General features: G+C 47.9%; 1 protein-coding gene across 1 annotated transcript in view; it reads right to left on the bottom strand.

Moving 5' to 3' along the window:
* The window catches only part of OXSR1 (oxidative stress responsive kinase 1), an 83,469-nt gene extending 65,218 nt beyond the window's left edge, over window positions 1–18,251 (bottom strand). The window contains exon 1 of the mRNA XM_065744988.1: window positions 17,974–18,251. Within this exon, the coding sequence (XP_065601060.1) occupies window positions 17,974–18,043 (70 nt within the window). The 5' untranslated portion in view covers window positions 18,044–18,251. The remainder of the gene's footprint in view (window positions 1–17,973) is intronic.
* Window positions 18,252–18,455: the final 204 nt, after the last annotated feature.

Genomic DNA, 18,455 nt, shown 5'->3' with positions numbered 1-18,455 from the left:
GGAGGTGATCATCCCCCTGTACTCAGCTCTGGTGCGGCCGCACCTCGAGTACTGTGTTCAGTTTTGGGCCCCTCACTACAAGAAGGACATTGAGGCCCTGGAGTGTGTTCAGAGAAGGGCAACAAAACTGGTGAGGGGCCTGGAGCACAAGTCTTATGAGGAGCGGCTGAGGGAGCTGGGATTGTTTAGTCTGGAGAAGAGGAGGCTCAGAGGAGACCTTATAGCACTCTACCACTTCCTGAAGGGGGGTTGTGGTGAGGAGGGGGTAGGCCTCTTCTCCCTGATAAGTAATGACAGGACGAGAGGGAATGGCCACAAGTTGCGCCAGGGAAGATTTAGATTAGACCTCAGGAAGCATTTCTTTTCTGAAAGAGTGGTCAGGCACTGGAATGGCCTGCCTAGGGAGGTGGTTGAGGCACCATCCCTAGCGCTGTTCAAGAAGCGTTTAGATGAGGTGCTTAAGGACTTAATTTAGTAGTTGGGTAGAGATAGTGATAGGAGGATGGTTGGACTAGATGATCTTATAGGTCCTTTCCAACCTTATGAACTTATGAACTTATGAAAACGAAGCTTGAGCAAACGTAAGGACTTCCAAGCAAAGGATGGAGATGGTGGAAGCCAGAAAATCCAGGAGTTTTTGAATAGGGGATGGCCAGAGTGCCAGCAGCATGGCTGCACTGTACATAATATCAAATAAGCAGCAACTAACCCAAAGCAAACCTTCACGTTCGCAGCCCATGGTCGCTTCACCTGGCAGTAGTGCTCGGAGACTAAAGCAGCAGGCTCAGCTCTGACATTGCCACTCACTGGGAGACTTCAGTGGCACTGACCTACCCCTCCCCAACCCTCATCTGCTTCTGCAAGTTCTCTCCTGCTTCTTTGAAGGGTAAAGAAGTGAAAACACACAAAGTGACCCAGGATATACAGAGCAGAGCATGAAGAAGTGGTGACAAAAGGCAGGAGAAGTGATTGCTTGCATTTCATCATACTGCAAGTCTCCCTGTAGCAACACTTTTGAAAGTGAGAACAAAAGTAGTAAACATTTGTGACTAATATTTCTTAAGAAAGAGTTAGATCCCGGAACAACTGCTGCTGACACATTCAAATCTCCAGTATTATTATTTCTTTCTTAGGATGCCTTGGTGCATTGTAAGTTGGATGCTGCACAATTACATCTCTGTATTGGACCATGCCCTCAGATGATTGTCCTGCAATACAAACCTTCTCACCCTTCAGATTTGCACTGCAGACTCAGTCCTAGAGCTACCCACGTAATCATCACCAACACAGCAGCACCTGACTCAAAGGCCTTTGGGACCTCAGGCACTCACAGCTGCAGTACCCCACAGTGCAGCACACCAGCATTTCTGTGCTGCTCAAACCCTGCTGCTATGAGCCCGTCCAGCAGAGATGCTGCTCAAAAATCCATACATGATACCACCACAGGAGATCCAATCACTACTGTAAATGAAATCTTTCATGAGAAGAGAGCTCAAGCTCAGGGCTTTAGAGAAATGACTACACAAAGAGGGCTTCTGTGCTCATTTATTTTTGAAGATGTTACTACCAGAAACAATGGATGCAGGGTAATTAGAAACAGGACCACACTACAGCTCTGTCCCACTCCCTCAACCAGGCCTGCCAGAACTTCAGGGCAAATGCTGCTTCTCACTCAGTGCTCGGACAACGCCCGGCCTCAGAGGACTCAATCTCCTATGGACGTGTGACATGATTTGAACAGAAATGAAATCCACAAGTAAATCCTTCCGGGCACATGGCAGGGAACCATCTCAACTCGAGGCTCCTCCCCGTCAGTTCCCTGCTGCTCCCTCTCCTCTTGGTTCGATCACCACCTGCTCTCCCCACTCCCCCCTCTGCTGCTAATTCGTCATTTCTTTCAGCTCCGCTGTAGCACTTAATTATAGAGAAACAATGAAATCTTGAAAGCATATCAAGCAAGGATTAAACCGAGCTACAGCTCGCTGTGCCACAAGCAAGCTGCTCTTTGGTAGCAGCAGCGGCGTGCCGCGCTCCTGGGACCAAACAAAGACAGGTTTCCATGCTTCTCTTGAGAGCACAGAAAGCATAGCAACACAGCTACTTAAGGACTTACAGTCATACAAATGGTTTATCGAGTTCCAGGGCAGCAGAGAAAGAAAGGAGAGAAGCAGCAGCAGCAAGGATGCCGAGCACATTAACTGAAACGAGCACAAATGCAGAGGATGCCAACAGAACGAAAATGACTGGCAAGGAAGTTTCTGAAAGTTTAGGAACACGTGACATGCACGGGAAAAGTGAGAGAAGCAAAATTCCCTGCTGCTAAAAATGAACCTGGATGATAAACAGCACATGGGCAGCGTGCACCAGGGTGGCCCAGCTCTGACAAATCCACTCTCCCAGCTGCCATCAGAGCCAACTGCTCAGTCCCAGGTTAATGTTTCCATGCTCAGGTCACACTGCCCTCCCCGAGGCACTCTGACCAAGGTCAGTGCCAGCACTCTTCCCTTCACTGCCCTGAGATGGGCTTTCGGGGAAAATTCACTTCCAAGTTAATCTCTTCCAGCGTGACAGCTTAGAGAAACAATGAAAACTGGGCACAGCCAAACGCTTGCTGCTCTGTTCCTGAAAAGCAGGAGGTCATTCTGGTGATGGCTGCAGAAAAGGAGAGAAAGGAATGAGACCCTGAGTGGGTGTTAGGGCCTGTTTAATAGCCCCCCACTTCCACCTCCTTAGGATCTCAGCAACAGTCCCAGCCCTTCGGATAGCAGCTGCCAAATTCTTCTGTAAGAGGGTCACGACCCGCTTTAGGAAGCACTGCTGCAAGAAAAAGTCAGACCCTTTCAAAGCCTTGCTGCTTTCATGTTTCCAACACTAAATGGCTCTTTCTGAACTAAATCCAAGTTCTGAAACAGCATGAACAACCAAAACCTGTCCAAGCACTACGGCTGATCCTCCCTGGGTCCCTCCTTGGGATCCACATTCCCCGCGTGACCGCCCTCAGCACCCAGAGCCCCAGCCCCAGTTTGTATGGGACCATGCAGGCTCACCTCCACCTTTCAAGGCAGACCGGGAGTTATTTCTCTCTCCTGCAGTCACTTGCTGCCACTGAACTGATATGAAGCTTTTTCATTTGTTTTTTTCAAAAAAAAAAAATATATATATATATATATATATATATATATATATAACTCACACCTTAGAGATCCCAGTCAAAGTTGATGGAAACCAATGAATTTCAAACCTATTTTGAGAAGTGGAAACAGGATTGATTTGCACACAGCTGTTCACATGTGCTTTGTTTCCATACGTAACTGAACTCAAAAGAAAATGTCATCTTCGCAGCCTCATAAGGACATCACAGCTCTTCCAGGAAGACTGGTATGAATTGCACTGATGCTTCCTCCCAGAGGAGTGAAATTGAAGCCAGAGATCCTTTTGGCAAAGACATCAGCTTAAGCAATGGGAACAGCCATGCCAAACGATCACAAGACAAGCATCAAATCCTGGCTGTTGAACAGTGTCCCCCACTGCATGCAATAGGGATTTAAATTATCCGCACAGAGTGATGTCCAATCCACCCCACTATTACAAACTGTATGCCATATTCTAGGAGATGGGAAAATGCCCCTTTAAGGTCAACCCACAAACAGTACTCAACCCACTGGAAAACGATGGGAAGGGATCATTGAGTTGTTTGATTTGGAAGGAATCTTTAAAGGTTGTCTAGTCCAACTCCCCTGCAGCAAATAGGGACATCTACAACCAGAACAAGTTGCTCAGAGCCCCATTTAGCCTGACTTTGTCTCCAGGGATGAGGAAATCCACCATCTCTCTGCGCAAGGAGCCCCTGGAGGTCTCCACTCTACCGCTCTGCTGGAAACAGAGCTGAACTTCAGGTTAGATCAGGTTCCTCAGCAGCAAGTTCAGCCTGGTTCAGAACATCTCCAACAACACACGATCTCTTTGGCTGTTTCCACCTCTGATCACCCACACTCACACTTTTTGTCCTGCTACCTAATCAGACTTTCCAGCTTTGCAAATTGCATCTTGTGCATTCACCAGGCACCTCAAGAGTTATTTCCTTTACAGCTCCCCACTAGACAGCAGAAACCAATAACATTACTCTTTATCCTCTAAAGCTCTCTCCAGACCACAAGTCTTGCTCCCAAGCCTCCTCCAGTGTGAGACCCAGCTCAGCTGAACACTTCTGCACAACCCTGCCCTCCCCTTTTGCCATTCCCTGGCATGCATGCAAGCTCTCTATTTTTAAGTGAGAGCTGGAATCCATCCTCCACCAGCTGGAGCACAGTGCCAGAAAGCTGCTCGTGACACAGCCACTGTTATAATTGTGCCCCCAGGTTTTCCTCTCACGAGCAATGCACACAGAACACTTTGCCCCAAGAGTGCTCTGGACCAACAGCTTTTAGGCTCCAGGTATCCAGTTTCAGGTAAAAAAAAAGTTAAGTTACTCCACAGAGTACATCACCACAAAAGCCACCATCCATTATTAGACACAACAGCTCCACTGCAGGCTCCAGAAGAGGAAATCCTTTATCTGTGCACAGCACAAAACTGGAAACTATACATAGAGGACAAATCCATAAGTACCCTTTATCTTACATCTGCTTTGTCAAACACAGCATTTTCAGATCAGATGAAAATATTACCCACTACTGTCTTCCTACTGCAGGCTGAGGCCCATCATTTAGGAGCTGTCACTAACTGCTCCTGCTGTCAGGTTTCCTGCTCTGTGAATCAGAATCTGGGAACCTATTTCTATGAAAAAAGAGCAAAAGATATATTTGCCAGATGTGCTTTTGCATGCATTCAACTCAACACATTTCATACTACCTTACCACAAGGAAATCACCACTCCTCGTGTCCCCAGGTCCCCAGAATGCCTCCAGTACAACCAATGTGAGCCCACACTCCTCTTTCTGTTCACAAAAGCAACACAACTAGCCCAACACATTCTGAAAAGTGCTTCTAGAAAAGAAGCTTGCATGAGAAATACTGCAAGAAAAAATAAAAAACAGCACAAGGATTTATGCTTTTTAGGTTTTTACAACAGAACACTGACCCTGGCAATGTGGCTGCACTGCCAACCTGCAGGCAGTGTGACACAAGCTGTGTACGTGCGGCCGTACCCATGCTGCCACGAGGCCTAAAGATACAGTGCTATCCATCAGGCTGAGCTGGCAACCTGGCCGAGCAGAGCACGTTTCTCTTACCATCAAGTCTCCTGAGTGTGCTTGGGCTTGGATGAGCCCTTTCCTGAGAAGCATCTGTAACAAGACCATCCAGCCACAGAATGACATACACACACTGAAGTCCCCAGGTCTGACACCAGTAGTCCCCACTACCCCAGATCAGATAGAATGCTCAAAGCTGAGGATGTTTTAATGCTTTATAACACTAAGACTGAAGAATCACATCTGGCAGCGCAGGCCCAGGAACAGCAACCACATTTTGGGATGTTTCAGCTCTTTCGCTGCCTCACGCCAAATCACTGCAGGAGCTCTGCTCTGTGGTTACTCGTTCCAAGGACGAGTAACAGCAATACAGCAATAAAACAAGAAGCTGCAGGACTGGGAATGAGATTCCTTAAGCATTCTTCAAGAACTCGGGGCAGATACAGATCTCATTAAACACCAGATTGCAAATTCAGACTGATCATACACTTCAGACCCTGACTGATCACGTGTTTTGGGTCCATTTGCTGTGAAGGCAAAGCTCTGCCTGTATTTTTTTCTCACCTTATTTGAAGTTACTGGTGAGAGAAGAGCCCTCTCTCCAAAAATGACACTCTTCTAAAAAGAACACAGCAATAAAGTCTACTCCCATGTTTGCAGCCAGCTTGGTACGGGGTGGGAATATTCTTTAATCCCCAAGCAGAACTTTACAAGAGTCTACTGGATGTCAAATATCTTCCTGGCACAAACCCATAAGTAATGTTGCTCAAATGATCCTTGAAAGGGGTCACAGTTCTTCAAGCCACTTCCCCGTTAAGCAACAAGTTCCTACTAGAAAATGGATGATCTAATCCACACTGACGATCATAAATAGCATTAATAAAACCAAAGGGAATGCAAAATGGGCCTGGACGAGAGGATGGAGAACCATGCTCACCCACATCAAGTAGAAATTTGCACAGTGAAGTGACAACTGCTCAGACAGCAGCAGGAAGAGTGTCACAAAGTTACCAGTGCCTGAAGTGAAGATAAAGTCCTGAACCAGCAGGAAGGAGGCTCAGGTACCTATAGAACAGCACAGAGCAAACCTGAACAGCAAGCTGACTTTGAATGTCACTGTTACTAAGACCAGGAAGGCAGAACCAAGCTGGCTTTGTCCCATGCCCAGCTGGAAAAAGCCCATGGGATCTACAGCAGCAGCAGCAGCAGAGCAGTCCCTGGCTAAAATGACTAAAAAGAAAAAGCACGAAGCCTCTGGCATGAGCAGAGCTTCCCCACCAACACTCAGGGGAGGACAGACTCACCAAGAAGCTCCCCACGCTGCACCAGCACAGCCACGCTCAGTCCCCATCCCACCACGTGCTACTGGATTTTCTGTGGAAGGCATTTCCCACACAGAGAGGTACCAGGGCTTTGTATTTCCCTCTCCATCAGCTGAAGGGTAGCACAATCACTGCATTACGTGGCAATCCCCCACTTAAAATCCTGATGGAGGCTCTATGAGGCCAGGTTCAACTTGGTGCGGCCTCTTTCAACCCCAGCCATGCCATGTTTAGTCTACACTAAAGGGAGAAGATGTCAAACAGAAAAGAAGGAAAGAAATAGTTAACACACTGACAGGAAAAAATAAATTATCTGTTAAAACAAAGAAGCACAAGTCTGGTTCTGGTTTGGTGGGTGTTTTGTTTGTTTGTTTTTTTGCTGAAGTTGTGAGGATGCCAATATTAACTTGTATACTGGGAGGAAAAACAGCAACCTTCAGTGACTGCATCACAGTACAGATACCCTCATGTTTCTCATGAGAAAGCTTTAAAATGAGGTTGAGAAGCTCTTCCGAAGAAAAGTGATCCTAAAGTTCGCATTTCCATGTGGTCAAAAAGTCACAGCTCAACGTGGCACAGCTCACATCACTGAGCACAGCACATTTGTTTCTCTTGTGGTCTCACTCTGAGCACAGCCAACTACTGCAAATATTTAGCTGGGTTCAAGTCAGAAGAGACTGCTGGGACATTAAGGCACAGGGCATGTGCTGCACAACACAAATTGAGAGCAGGTGATAACTGGGAGGCAGTGCGTCTGGATACAGAATTAAGTCTTATGCACAAATAATTCTATTTTGCACCAGCGTGTCTCGCAATTACAGTCTAGACACTTTAATGAAAAAACTGGCAAAAGGAATGGGACAAAGCACAGTTATTACCTGTAACAAGTTATTTGTTTCATTTAAATGGCATCTCCTGTTTAAGGCACATCTCTGTGTCATGACCTCTGGTCATTTTAGCTGGAGCTCAGGTAGTCTGCAATTCTGAGCATGTGAAAGGCCACTTATCTCCAACAGCACTCACACAAAGGATTTCTCTTTAAAAGCCAATGAGACGTTCTCCAAAAGCATCTTCCCTTAATCACCTCATGTCAGTACCTGCAGCTTCCAGATGACCACTAACACTCCAGTGCCAGTCCAGGACGTTCAAAGAACTAGAGAAAATGAGCAGATTTCACAAGCTCAGCTGCAAGAAACACAACCAGAATCTCTGAACTGTATGTGAACTTGCTGACAGTGAGTAATTCACCACGGAGAGCTCTTGCTGTTGACAGTACCACTGGAAAATAAGCACTGCATACAGAGCTCTCTGTCCATGTAAGACAATGTCTTTCTGAAGAATCCCAATGCTCTGTGTGCTGCAGAGGGCAACGGTAACAAGTAAAGATCAGGTTGTGTTGCCAGCATTGTTTAAGCACGCTTCTCCACCAGTCCTTCAACACAGGAACACCCAGCGCTGCAGCATCAGACACTGCCTTGCCATTTAATTCAGTTCTCAAGCTCAAAAGGAAGAATACAAACCTATATCCAATCGATTGCAGTAAGTCTGACATCGCGTTCAGAGCCATCAGCAACCGACTGGCAGCAGCCACAGCTTGGTACACAGCCCTCTGAACCTCACAGTAGAAATAAATGAGTCTGAATCCTAAACCGTAGCCAGAGCCACCACTGTAACTGCACAACTGGATGGCAAGACTCCTTCAGAAAGGAACAGGAGTCTTATGGAAATTTCTATCCCATCCCACATAGCATGGTTCTCTGGAAAGTCTTGCAATAACTTAGGTCCTGAGTAAAGAACAGTATCTGTGTTCTCACCTTTGGTTAACGTTCAGGTTGGGAGCCCTTTCCAGACTAAGGGTCCTGTCCCAACAGGCGTACAGCTCTGGGAAGACAGTTGGCCTGTCAGTGCAATGCAGCGCAGGACTGGGATGGAAGATGACATGTAGGGTGGCTGTGACTGCAACATATAGGATAAGACTGTCCCTAAGTTGCTTTGTTATTTAATCTCACTGACATTTTACCTGTACTCACAACCTCCTGCAGCCCAAATCACTCAGCGTTTGCACCAGCACTCATTCCCACCATATCTTTACGTGGGTAGGATTTAACCAGCAGTCCACCTCCAGAAATGGACAGAAGCACACCCAACACAACGAGGGGCTGCAGGGCTTGTACCCTACCAGCAAACACCAGGAGCCCAGGCAGCTTGGGAAGCCACCCCCTGGGACCCCTTCCCCATAGCAGCAACCACACTGAGCTGCCAGGGCCAGTTAGTTACACAAGTCCTGCATGACCTGCCACATTTACTTAAGATGCTATTAGCATGCTTAAATTAGATCTCCAGTTTGAAACAAATTATATTTATCTGATTTTGTGCCAACAACTCTGGCTAATTTAAAGGGCACCGCAGCTATGCAGTGTTAATTCTACACGATGGAAAGCAGGCTCAAACATCTCATTTCCAAACACAGCAATATTAGTGGAGAAGGTTGATCCTTCCCTTTTAATCACTGTCAGTTGTCTTTATGGTATATACAGCAATGTAAATATCATGCTGGCTGTCATCAGGTATTAGCACGGCCCCCAGCACACCACTGCTACAGTAGCCAAGCCAGCATTTTCCTTTCTTCCCTCCCAACCTTTATCTCTGAACTCTGTCTCAACTCTAATTGTCAACTGCGGAGGATATTTTATTTGGCCACGATTCCACCAAACAGAACAATCCGTCTGCACACAGTGCAGATGTTTGATAGTACAGTGGCTATTTTAGGAAAATAAGCTTTTAAGTATCTGATATGTCCTCTCTTGAAGGCTATTATCCTTTCTTTTCAGGGAATCTGATCTAATAAGTCTTCTCTGCCTCTGATAGCGCGTTCAGCACACAAGATTAGCCCACTGGTTAGAAATTACATTATTTGACCAACAGTAATAAGAATCTCAGGATCTGGACAAAGATGTACACTCAGGTTGCTCGTCCATCAGCCTCTCAGCTGTTCAAACAAAGATTTCCAATGATGACTTGTTCAGCAGAAAAGCAGTTCATGCTCAAGACACTTTTTCCAGAGAAGTGCAGTTTACTGGAAGTCAGTAGTGTTTCTCAGCTGCTAATACCAAGGTATTTATAAGACAGCACTTGGCACCCTCTGCGATAGTCTTTAGTAAAGGGATGGAAGTTACAGCCTTGGTGCACTAACTCCCAAGGTCACAGGCAGAAAGATTCACAAAGCAGCAGCCTAGGAGGCAAAATTCCCGCAGGTGAAGACAGAAAATACACCATGTTTCCAACAGATTCAGTTTCCACTGGGAGATTTCAAGGAATCCCAAATCTGAAGATGTCTGCAGTTGAGGCACTCGAGGTTTGGAAACAACAAGCTGTGGCTCTGCCATGCTTTTACCGGCAGAGCTCTTGCTGGTACAGCCTGCCTGTAAAGTAAGGGGCATAGGGAAAGCACCAAGCTATAGCTGCCTGCTAGAAAAGACCACGCATTGTTCCCTCCCAGTGTCGTAGGGAATCCATTCAGCAGCTGTTTCATGCAGCAGTGACAGGGTCACACGGAGATTTGAGCGCTTAATAGAACGTGTGCCCATAATTCCCCCATGCACCATTTCAAACACAAGCATTCATTAATTTGCTATAGGGATTATGCGATTTGGCATGTGCAATAGTAGGGAACTGGACTCCATGACCCAGGGAGTCCTTTCTAGCTCTGTCTCAGCAAAATAAATGACAGGAGCTTTCTATTTTTGTTCCGAAATTTGACATAATGAAATCCATCCCCGGGGATTTCACAGGAAAGGTGTTTACTCTGCAACAAGAAGCGTCACCTTCAATTTATGAGTTTTCAGTCACCAAGATAACCCAGAATTGCACTGCCTGCCTGAAGCTGGAGGCCACCTGAAATGAAGAAACTGCCCCACGTACCTCATCAGGTCTCAGCTGTCCGCACAGCCAGCTCATTTTCTTAAGAAAGAGGCTCTGCGTGTGCTCTCACTGCACAGCCATTAGCTTGATCTCTCACTTTCCAAATGCTATAATTTCCTACTACTCTTCATGCCACTTCCAATGTACCATCTTCAGAAAGCTGGAATTAACCCCAGATCCCAAGAAAACAGATTTACAATCCACGTAAGACCAAAATTGAGCTAGAAGCTGAAACCAACCCAAATATGAGAGTGCACAACCTGTCCAGCAGTAACTATGGAGCTCCATACAGCACTCGAAAAGGCTCCATTCTACAGAAAGCATCTCGAACTGCCACGAAGATGCAACAATCTCACATTCTGATTGCAAACACTTCAATAAATTCTGCATTCACAACACCTTCCCAGCTGATGACCATGCTCTCCCCTCTAATGAACTGCAAAATCTGTCAATTAGCTCTGACCTAGGACAGAAGTGTGCCACCCAACAGGCCAGCAGAGCACACGTACCCCACGCACGCACTCACCTCCCACCTGCAGACTCTGGGAGGTACCCACAGTCAGAATTTCACTCCAGTTTTAATCCCAGTTCTGTGGATGGACAGAAACAAACGTAGCATCCTCCTCCCACGCAGCTTTATTAATAGCAAGGTGCTAGCAGTAAGAAGAGGAGAGTTTGTGCTCAAATTACCACTCGTGGCTACAAAACAGTAAAAACTCTGGCAAAACCCGAAGAGAATTTACTACAGTAAGAGATAACCACTGAAGTATTTCAACTTTTTACAGCTGTTCATACCTTTCCTCTCCAGGATGAATTTGCATCGGCTCATTTCCTGCCTGAAGGAAATACTCATTTGGGAGAACACTATAAAATCAGTTTAGCACAAGCCAGTTTCAGAAGAGAAATAATTTCTCCTCCCATCTCTTCTCCCTCCTCCTCTTCCCCATCCAACCAACCCAACAGCTCATGAGACAAAATGGATGGGGTAGAAAATTAAGTTTGGCAAGACACTAAAACCTCATTCACAAGAGCTTTTCTGTATTCCAGATAAAATGTATTTTAATTTGACCGAGTTGTAAGATATTCAGTGTTGCTTCACAAGCAAGCAGTGCATGCAGCATAAAACATTAATGGACACACGGAGGGAAGTTTCAGCTAATTTGGTGAGCTGGTGAAAAAGCAAATCAGTGCTCTGGATTTACTCTGCATTTCATTCACAGATGGGGTTTCTGAAGCTTTGCTGTAGGCAGCCACCCCTGCAGACTTCTGGGTATGCAGAACTGAAGAGGTCCAGGAAATCCTTGCAAAGCAAATCAAAGGACACTCTGGTTTGGTAAAGGATGATAACATAATCAAGTTTTCTTATTTCCAGTTTGGAATTTCTCTTGCTAAAAATCTGTGTGCAGTGACTCACATCAGGAGCAAAAATAGTATTTGTGTTACACTTTTATTCACCACAAATCGCTACTGCTTGCACTATATGACAGGACCACACAATCTGGTGAGAAACAGAGGGTATATATGCTGTGAGACTTGCAGGAAAAGCCCCAGCATCAGCAGTGTTTGCACTCAGATAACCTAACAGATCCATCGGGTTAGCAGGAGCCAGTGCTGAGGGTTGGTTTCCTCATTTGTGCATGGGAGGGAGATGAAAAACACTGATGCTACACCACGAATCCAGTCTGGTACCCTACGTAATTTAGCAGCACTATGGTATACTTAACTCTAGTCCCTTCATCAGCATACACTTTACTTCTGCACTTCAGTGGTACCTCCTAGAATCACAGAACTGTAGTGGCTGGAAGAGACCTCTGGAGATCCCCCAGCCCTCCAACCCCCTGCTACAACAGTTCCCTATAGTAGAGCACACATGAAAGCATCCAAGTAGGTTTTGAACTGCTCCAGAGGAGACTCCACAGCCTGACTGGGCAGCCTGTTACCGGGCTCTGTCACCCCCACAGCAAAGAATTTCTTTCTCACGTTCAGAAGGATTGTCCAGTTTGTGCCCATTACCCCTTGTCCTGTCCCTGCACACCACTGAAAAGAGCCTGGCCTCATCCTCTTGATTCTTACTCTGTAGATACTTATCAACGCTTCTACCATCAGCACAGGAGATGAGATTGTGGTAAAGAGTCTGGAGCACTCAGCCTGGGATGCAACCCCACTGCCTCCAAGACCACACTGCACGACTGCCAGAAAGAGACACAAAGCTGGACTCCTCCAAAACATCAAGGCTGAGCTCCCTTAGGTGAAGCCACAGGAACCTGCTGCAACTCTGAGAGCTGAGCTCAGCATCTCAGCTGTTTGATTCCAAAGGGAACAAGCACATGGTAATAGGCTAAACTCACTTGGAAAGTCCCAGGGTCCTGATATTTCAGAGATTTTTTAACACCAAATTCCAGTCCTCCACAGCTATTCTTCTACACCCACAAAGCTCTCAAGTCTGTCTGTTCCTATTAAGAAAGTTTAACGACACCCAGTTTACAAGCACCCCATCATGTCCACAGCTAATGAACTACTGCTACAGAGACTTACAATGGATATCATGCATCTTAAGGGAAATCTCACAAGGAAATCTGATCAACATGCAGTTTTTGGTAATTCGCTAACACAATCATCAAGAAGAACGAGTGTCACTGCCCATCATTTTAAATAACTCCTACTTTAATTAAAAGATTGCATCTCAATGGGCAAGCTGCTAATGCTCAGAAAATAAAATAGACACTGCCAAGCTTAAACAGACCAACATTTGGGGAGAGTTGATTCTCGCCAAGGTCTCAGCAGTTGCAGAAGGAATGAGCCTCTAGGCCACACATTCATCAGCCATCACATGCAGCCCTCAGGTGCACCCAGGAGCCCAGAACCAGCCAAGATACCAAGAGTTAAACTGAAGCCATTTTAATGGCTTTTTAGAGAAATTCATTAAGCATTAACTGGCCCAGGATTCTCGTAGCACTGGAAGCAACAACCCCAAAGAAAGCAGCCATGGTAAAGTGTGAACGATTTCCTTCTGCTTTTTTTTTTCTCAGCATCCCAGAATAGCTGAAAGCAGCAGGATCTGCCTCTGCCCTCCCCTCAGATCAGCAGGACTGGCTGCCTCAATAATAACTCCGTGCTCTTCCCAGCCAGGCTCCTTCACCACAGCTTGTGCTTGTCTTTTGTATCCTCAATCTGCTTCCCTGTGCATTTTATCCCCCTTCCTACTAGAGGGCAAACAACAGAAACACCAAACAAAAGACACAAGCACAACTGAACGCCATTGGTTTTCGCTTCCCATTGGTTTTCGCTTCCCGAGAGAATGACTCAATTTAGCCCTGTTCAGGAAGCAGCAGCAAAGGCCTTAAAGAAAAGAGACATCCAAAGGAAAGGCAGTGTGGATGTAGAGCAGCCTGGCTCCAAAGTCATTCAGGAGTGACCAAGATGATGTATTTTGCCTGTGCTCAGTACCTGAGAAACTGTGGTACCATCCATGCCAGTGCCCAAACAGCAAACATGCCTTCTGGACCAACTTTAAGTGGAAAAAGTTAACCAAGAGCACACAAAGCAAGCAGTCCAGTGAATTAAGCAGCCTGAATACTGGGAGCATGCTGTAGGAACCAATTTGGCTGGCTGTGCTCACAGGGAGGAGAAGGAACCAATGAGGAAATGCCAAAGCAAAACATATGGCACAAAGACTGAAGTCTAAATGCTCAATCATAAAATGTAACTGCTTGAGAACTAGAGTGTAACGTTTTTGTCTTGAATGGGTGTAAAACAGGCACACAAAACTGGCCGCACACAGTAAGGAGGGCTCGTGAGTGGAACAACACTGCCTTAAAATAGGAAGGTACAAAGTTATCACTGGGCAAGCAGCTCCCTTTCCACCCCAGGTATCAGCCACACCTGCTGAGCTCTCTTTTCTGCAGCTGCACATGTTGAGGACAGGAGAAGCAGACAGGGAGAAGATGGGTGAGCAGAGAGAGATACTGCAATAAGAACTGGGGAAGCAGTAGTCTTTGTTCTCAGAAAGTTTCTACCTCTCTGTAGAAGAAGGCTGATCCCGTGCAGACGCACATTTGCTTACACGTACGGTTGGGAAAATTGTGGCTAGAAGTCTAAATATCAAATGCCAAAAGATGGCCGTGCTCACAGATAAAACCCAGCTCCGAAGCCACGCAATTCAGAGTCATTAAAAACATAATCATTGAGTAAATCTCCATTTCAATTTTCAATTTGAGCTTGATTTCTGAGGGGAAAAGAAACTCCCACCACATCTGTTCTCCCAGCCTGTGCCATCCTCATAACTGCAAAGGAATCTGTCGAGGGGGAAAAGGGCACAGGAACAGAGCACGGGAGAATTCCCACTGCTCATTTATCTTCTGCCTCTGGCACGGGCTGTTCGCAGCAAAGGGGATGCTCCTAAATCAAACGGCCACAGCCAGCACAGCTCCTATCAGCCCCAAAAAGTAGCAGAAAGTGAGATGACCCAGTTCCAGTCAACTTCACTATCACTGCCCAGCATTCCCAACAGGAACAGCGAGACATGAGGGAACCTGCACATGCAGCATCTGAGCAGCGGGAGCTCTCATTTCTTCCAGGCTTCACGCAGAGGGCTGCCGTGATTTGTATGCAGCTCGCATCTGGAGACCACCTTCACAGCCACCAAGCAGGCTACGAATTCTCTTTTAAGATACAAACGCAGGCATTGCTCGAGGAGGTATTCACCTGCAAACACCACTGCGGCTCTGTGGGCACACTGCAAGGAATGCTTTGCAGCTTGTCTTCTCTCCCCTCATCTCCGTTTTCTCCTTTTTGGAAAGGACAGCTGGGCTCTGATCCTGAGCGAGGTTCCTTCATCCAACGGAAAGTAAGTTGTTTAAGCCTAAGGGAAGCTCCTCAGCAGTTACTAACGCATACCAAGCATAATCAACGCAGGCAATAATCCACACCTTTATATTGGCATGAGTCACATCCACTGCTGACTAATCTTTTTATTAGCCAGAATCAGGAGGGCAGTTTTACTGAAGTTCTCTTTGCTGCTAGAAAATGTGCTCTCCCAATTCCTGCACTGAAGCAACACAGAGCCACGCACAGTAAACTAAAGCCACACATTGTGGTTTTCAGGCTTCAACCAGCACAAATTGAGGAATGAGACCACATGTGGATTTCCCTTTTTCTGATGTGGAACAACAGCTGAGCTGGTAAGCTACAGAACAGAGGGCACTACATTTAAAGAGCAACATTCTTCATGGATAAACAAGTTATATCTTCCAAAAGCATCGGTGCAAGATACACCACTTTCCATACCAGGTTCTGCCTTTGTTCCCTGCTGAAAGACTTTTATAGCTTCACAGAAGTAAAGGCAGCTCAACAACCCCCCCCGGGCTCACAGGGGACCCAAAGCGGACGGCAAAGCAGTCCAGCTCAGTTAACACAGTGACATTTTGTCCCACAAATCACACACGTGCTAGGAAACTTGCGTCACAACTCCATCCCGGCCGCTGGCAGACACACCAATGTTTGAAGTGAGTAAGGGGGTGGGGATGATAAAGTTAAAAAGAGAAACCATATGTTTGCAATATACACATTTCAGTGTGCGCTCCATCCCACTCCGGAATGCCAACACAATCCTTCAATGAGCAGATGACATCCAGAAACCCAGCACACAGAGGACAGGGGAAAGGCACAGAAGTGAAATGCTTCCTTCCCAATTCCTCCCTGAGTTCAGTCAGTGTCTGCAAGGCTATGACACAGCTACGAGCTCCCCCGGATATTTTCAGGCTGCAGGATGCGAGTCTCCAGCAGCAGCTTCTCCTAAGAGCAGCACATTCACATCCCTTTGTTCCCATCTCTAGCTACAGTGAGGCACTGTCCTCCTGTTGGGCACTCCAACCTGATTCCTCACCCTGTGCCATCAGTGCACCCCTTTGCAGGCACCCATCCCTCTCCCTACCCCAAAGGGCGTTCTCCTCTCTCTCTCTGCACCTTCATCTCTCGCTCCTTCAAGCGGATGAGCATCATCCTCCCCAGGGTGCATTTTCCAAAGGAGGTTTAAAGGGCTGAGCTGCCAGATTACGCCTTCCTTTATAGGGAGCTTCTGCTGCTCTCATCGCACGAAGGGAGAGGACAAAGCCTGATTCCACAGAGCAACAGGGATTTCCAGAAGGATTTCCCCCCCCTCCATAGCTTTAGTTCCTTCCTACTTTTAAACAATGCCAAGAATTTAATCTCTCAAAACAACGTTTTCCCAAACTCTCCCACCCTTGCTAACAGAAAGTAAGTTAGGAAGGGATGGGAGACTCAGACACCACAGTGCTACATCATCTATAAACTTCAAATAAAACCACTAAATCACACTAAAAATTAACCTCCTTTCGAAAAGCCTTCGGTCAGGAGCCTGTCCTGCCAGCTCCAACTTTATTTCCTGCCTTGGAAAAGCGACACAAGAGGCACTGACCTTACAGTCACCTGCAGCACCACCTCATGCATGTCACACATTCACCCTAAAAGCCAGGCATCCCTCAAGTGCACACTCAACGAAATGGATGAGATGGCCAATGCAGAAGTCCAGTGCGAAGCCCTGGGTAACCATGCAGTTTGAAGAGTGAAAAAATAAAATCGTTTAGTGAAGAGTGATGGCTGGGGCCTCAAGCCAAAAGGACAATGAATGAAAATCCACAGTGGCAGCAAAACATCAGGATAAAAGGCTCAAGGGTGGCACGGAGAAAATCCCCCAGATAGACTGAAAATCCCTCAACCCACCCCCCCAACAGACCGAAGTAACACATAGCTGTGAGTGCCACATGGGGAGGAACGACCCCCCCCAAAATGAATGAGGCTGCTCCAGAGAAGGAGATTTCAGGCTGGTTGTGAAGCACACTGGAAGGCCACCTTTGTGCCCAGTGTATCGTATTTAGAGAGGTGATGGAGAGGTAAAGGAGCCCTCAAAGCTCCACAGCCCCTGTCCCACTCTACCACCGCTCACCAGGGCATGGGAACGGCCAAAGAAACGCACACAGACACACACGTACCCCTAGGCAGAAGGGATGCAGAGCTGGCTCCCATTAAAGAGATGAACCCCACCCCCCACATCTGCTGAGGGCAGCCCCAAACACCCTATGCTTTTTCTTTCGGAGGGGTGCAGACCCCTCCCCCCTCCGCAGAGACCAAAGCAGCGTGCAGACCTCCCCAGCACACAACTACACAGCCTGGGATGGGGGCAGAGCCCTACAACACAGACACACAGCACACCTCAGAAGAGGGGGACACCCTCCCCTCAAGAAGCAGCACCACACGCACTCAGCAGAACAGAGGAGGGGCAGCCCCACTCACACTCCCCCCTATGGGAGATGGGGGGGGTGGGGGGCACACACTCTCTGAGGAAAGTAAAGTGACAGACCTCCTCCCCTCCCCCCAGAGAGCAACGGAGACCCCCATAGCCCCTCAGCGGGACGCTCCCACCTCACCCCGAAGTGGGGGAGGGGAGGGGGCGGCCCCTCAACACCTCCCACAGCCCTCACGCGCAGCCGGAGCCCCGTTCCAGGCCCGGTCCCGCTCACCGATGACCTCCTGCAGTTCGTAGTCATCCTTGTTGATGGACCACGGCAGCGCGCTGGGCTCCTCGGCCATGGCCGCGCCGTGCCCGCGGCCCGCCCGCCCTCAGGGAGGGGGGGGGGTGGGGGGAAGGGGATGGGGGCGAGACCCCGCACGAAGCGCTGCGCTGCCCCGCGCGGCCCGGCCGCTCCCAAGCCGACCCTGAACCGAGCGCTGCAGACAACCGCTCCTTCTGCCCAGCCGCCGCCGCTACCGCCGGCCAAACTTTGCCTGCTCCCTCCACCTGCCCATGCCCAGAGCGCGCTGACGTCACCAGCGCCCGCCGCCGCCGCCACCACCACGCGCACCCGCCCTCCCCTCCTGTGGGGCGCCGCCCGGCGCCATCTTGAGCGCGGCACCTCTCCGCCTTCCTCTTGGGACGGTGCGAGCGTAGGGCCCGTTGCCGTCGCTCTCTCATGCCGTCGCTTTCGGGGATGGAGAGCTGCGG

Source organism: Cyrtonyx montezumae, unplaced genomic scaffold (assembly GCF_038088225.1).
Source record: "Cyrtonyx montezumae isolate F1298 unplaced genomic scaffold, pur_monq_1.0 scaffold_32, whole genome shotgun sequence".
Classification (NCBI taxonomy): domain Eukaryota; kingdom Metazoa; phylum Chordata; class Aves; order Galliformes; family Odontophoridae; genus Cyrtonyx; species Cyrtonyx montezumae.
Note: the sequence above shows the minus strand (reverse complement) of the source record. Positions and strands in the feature narration are given on the sequence as shown.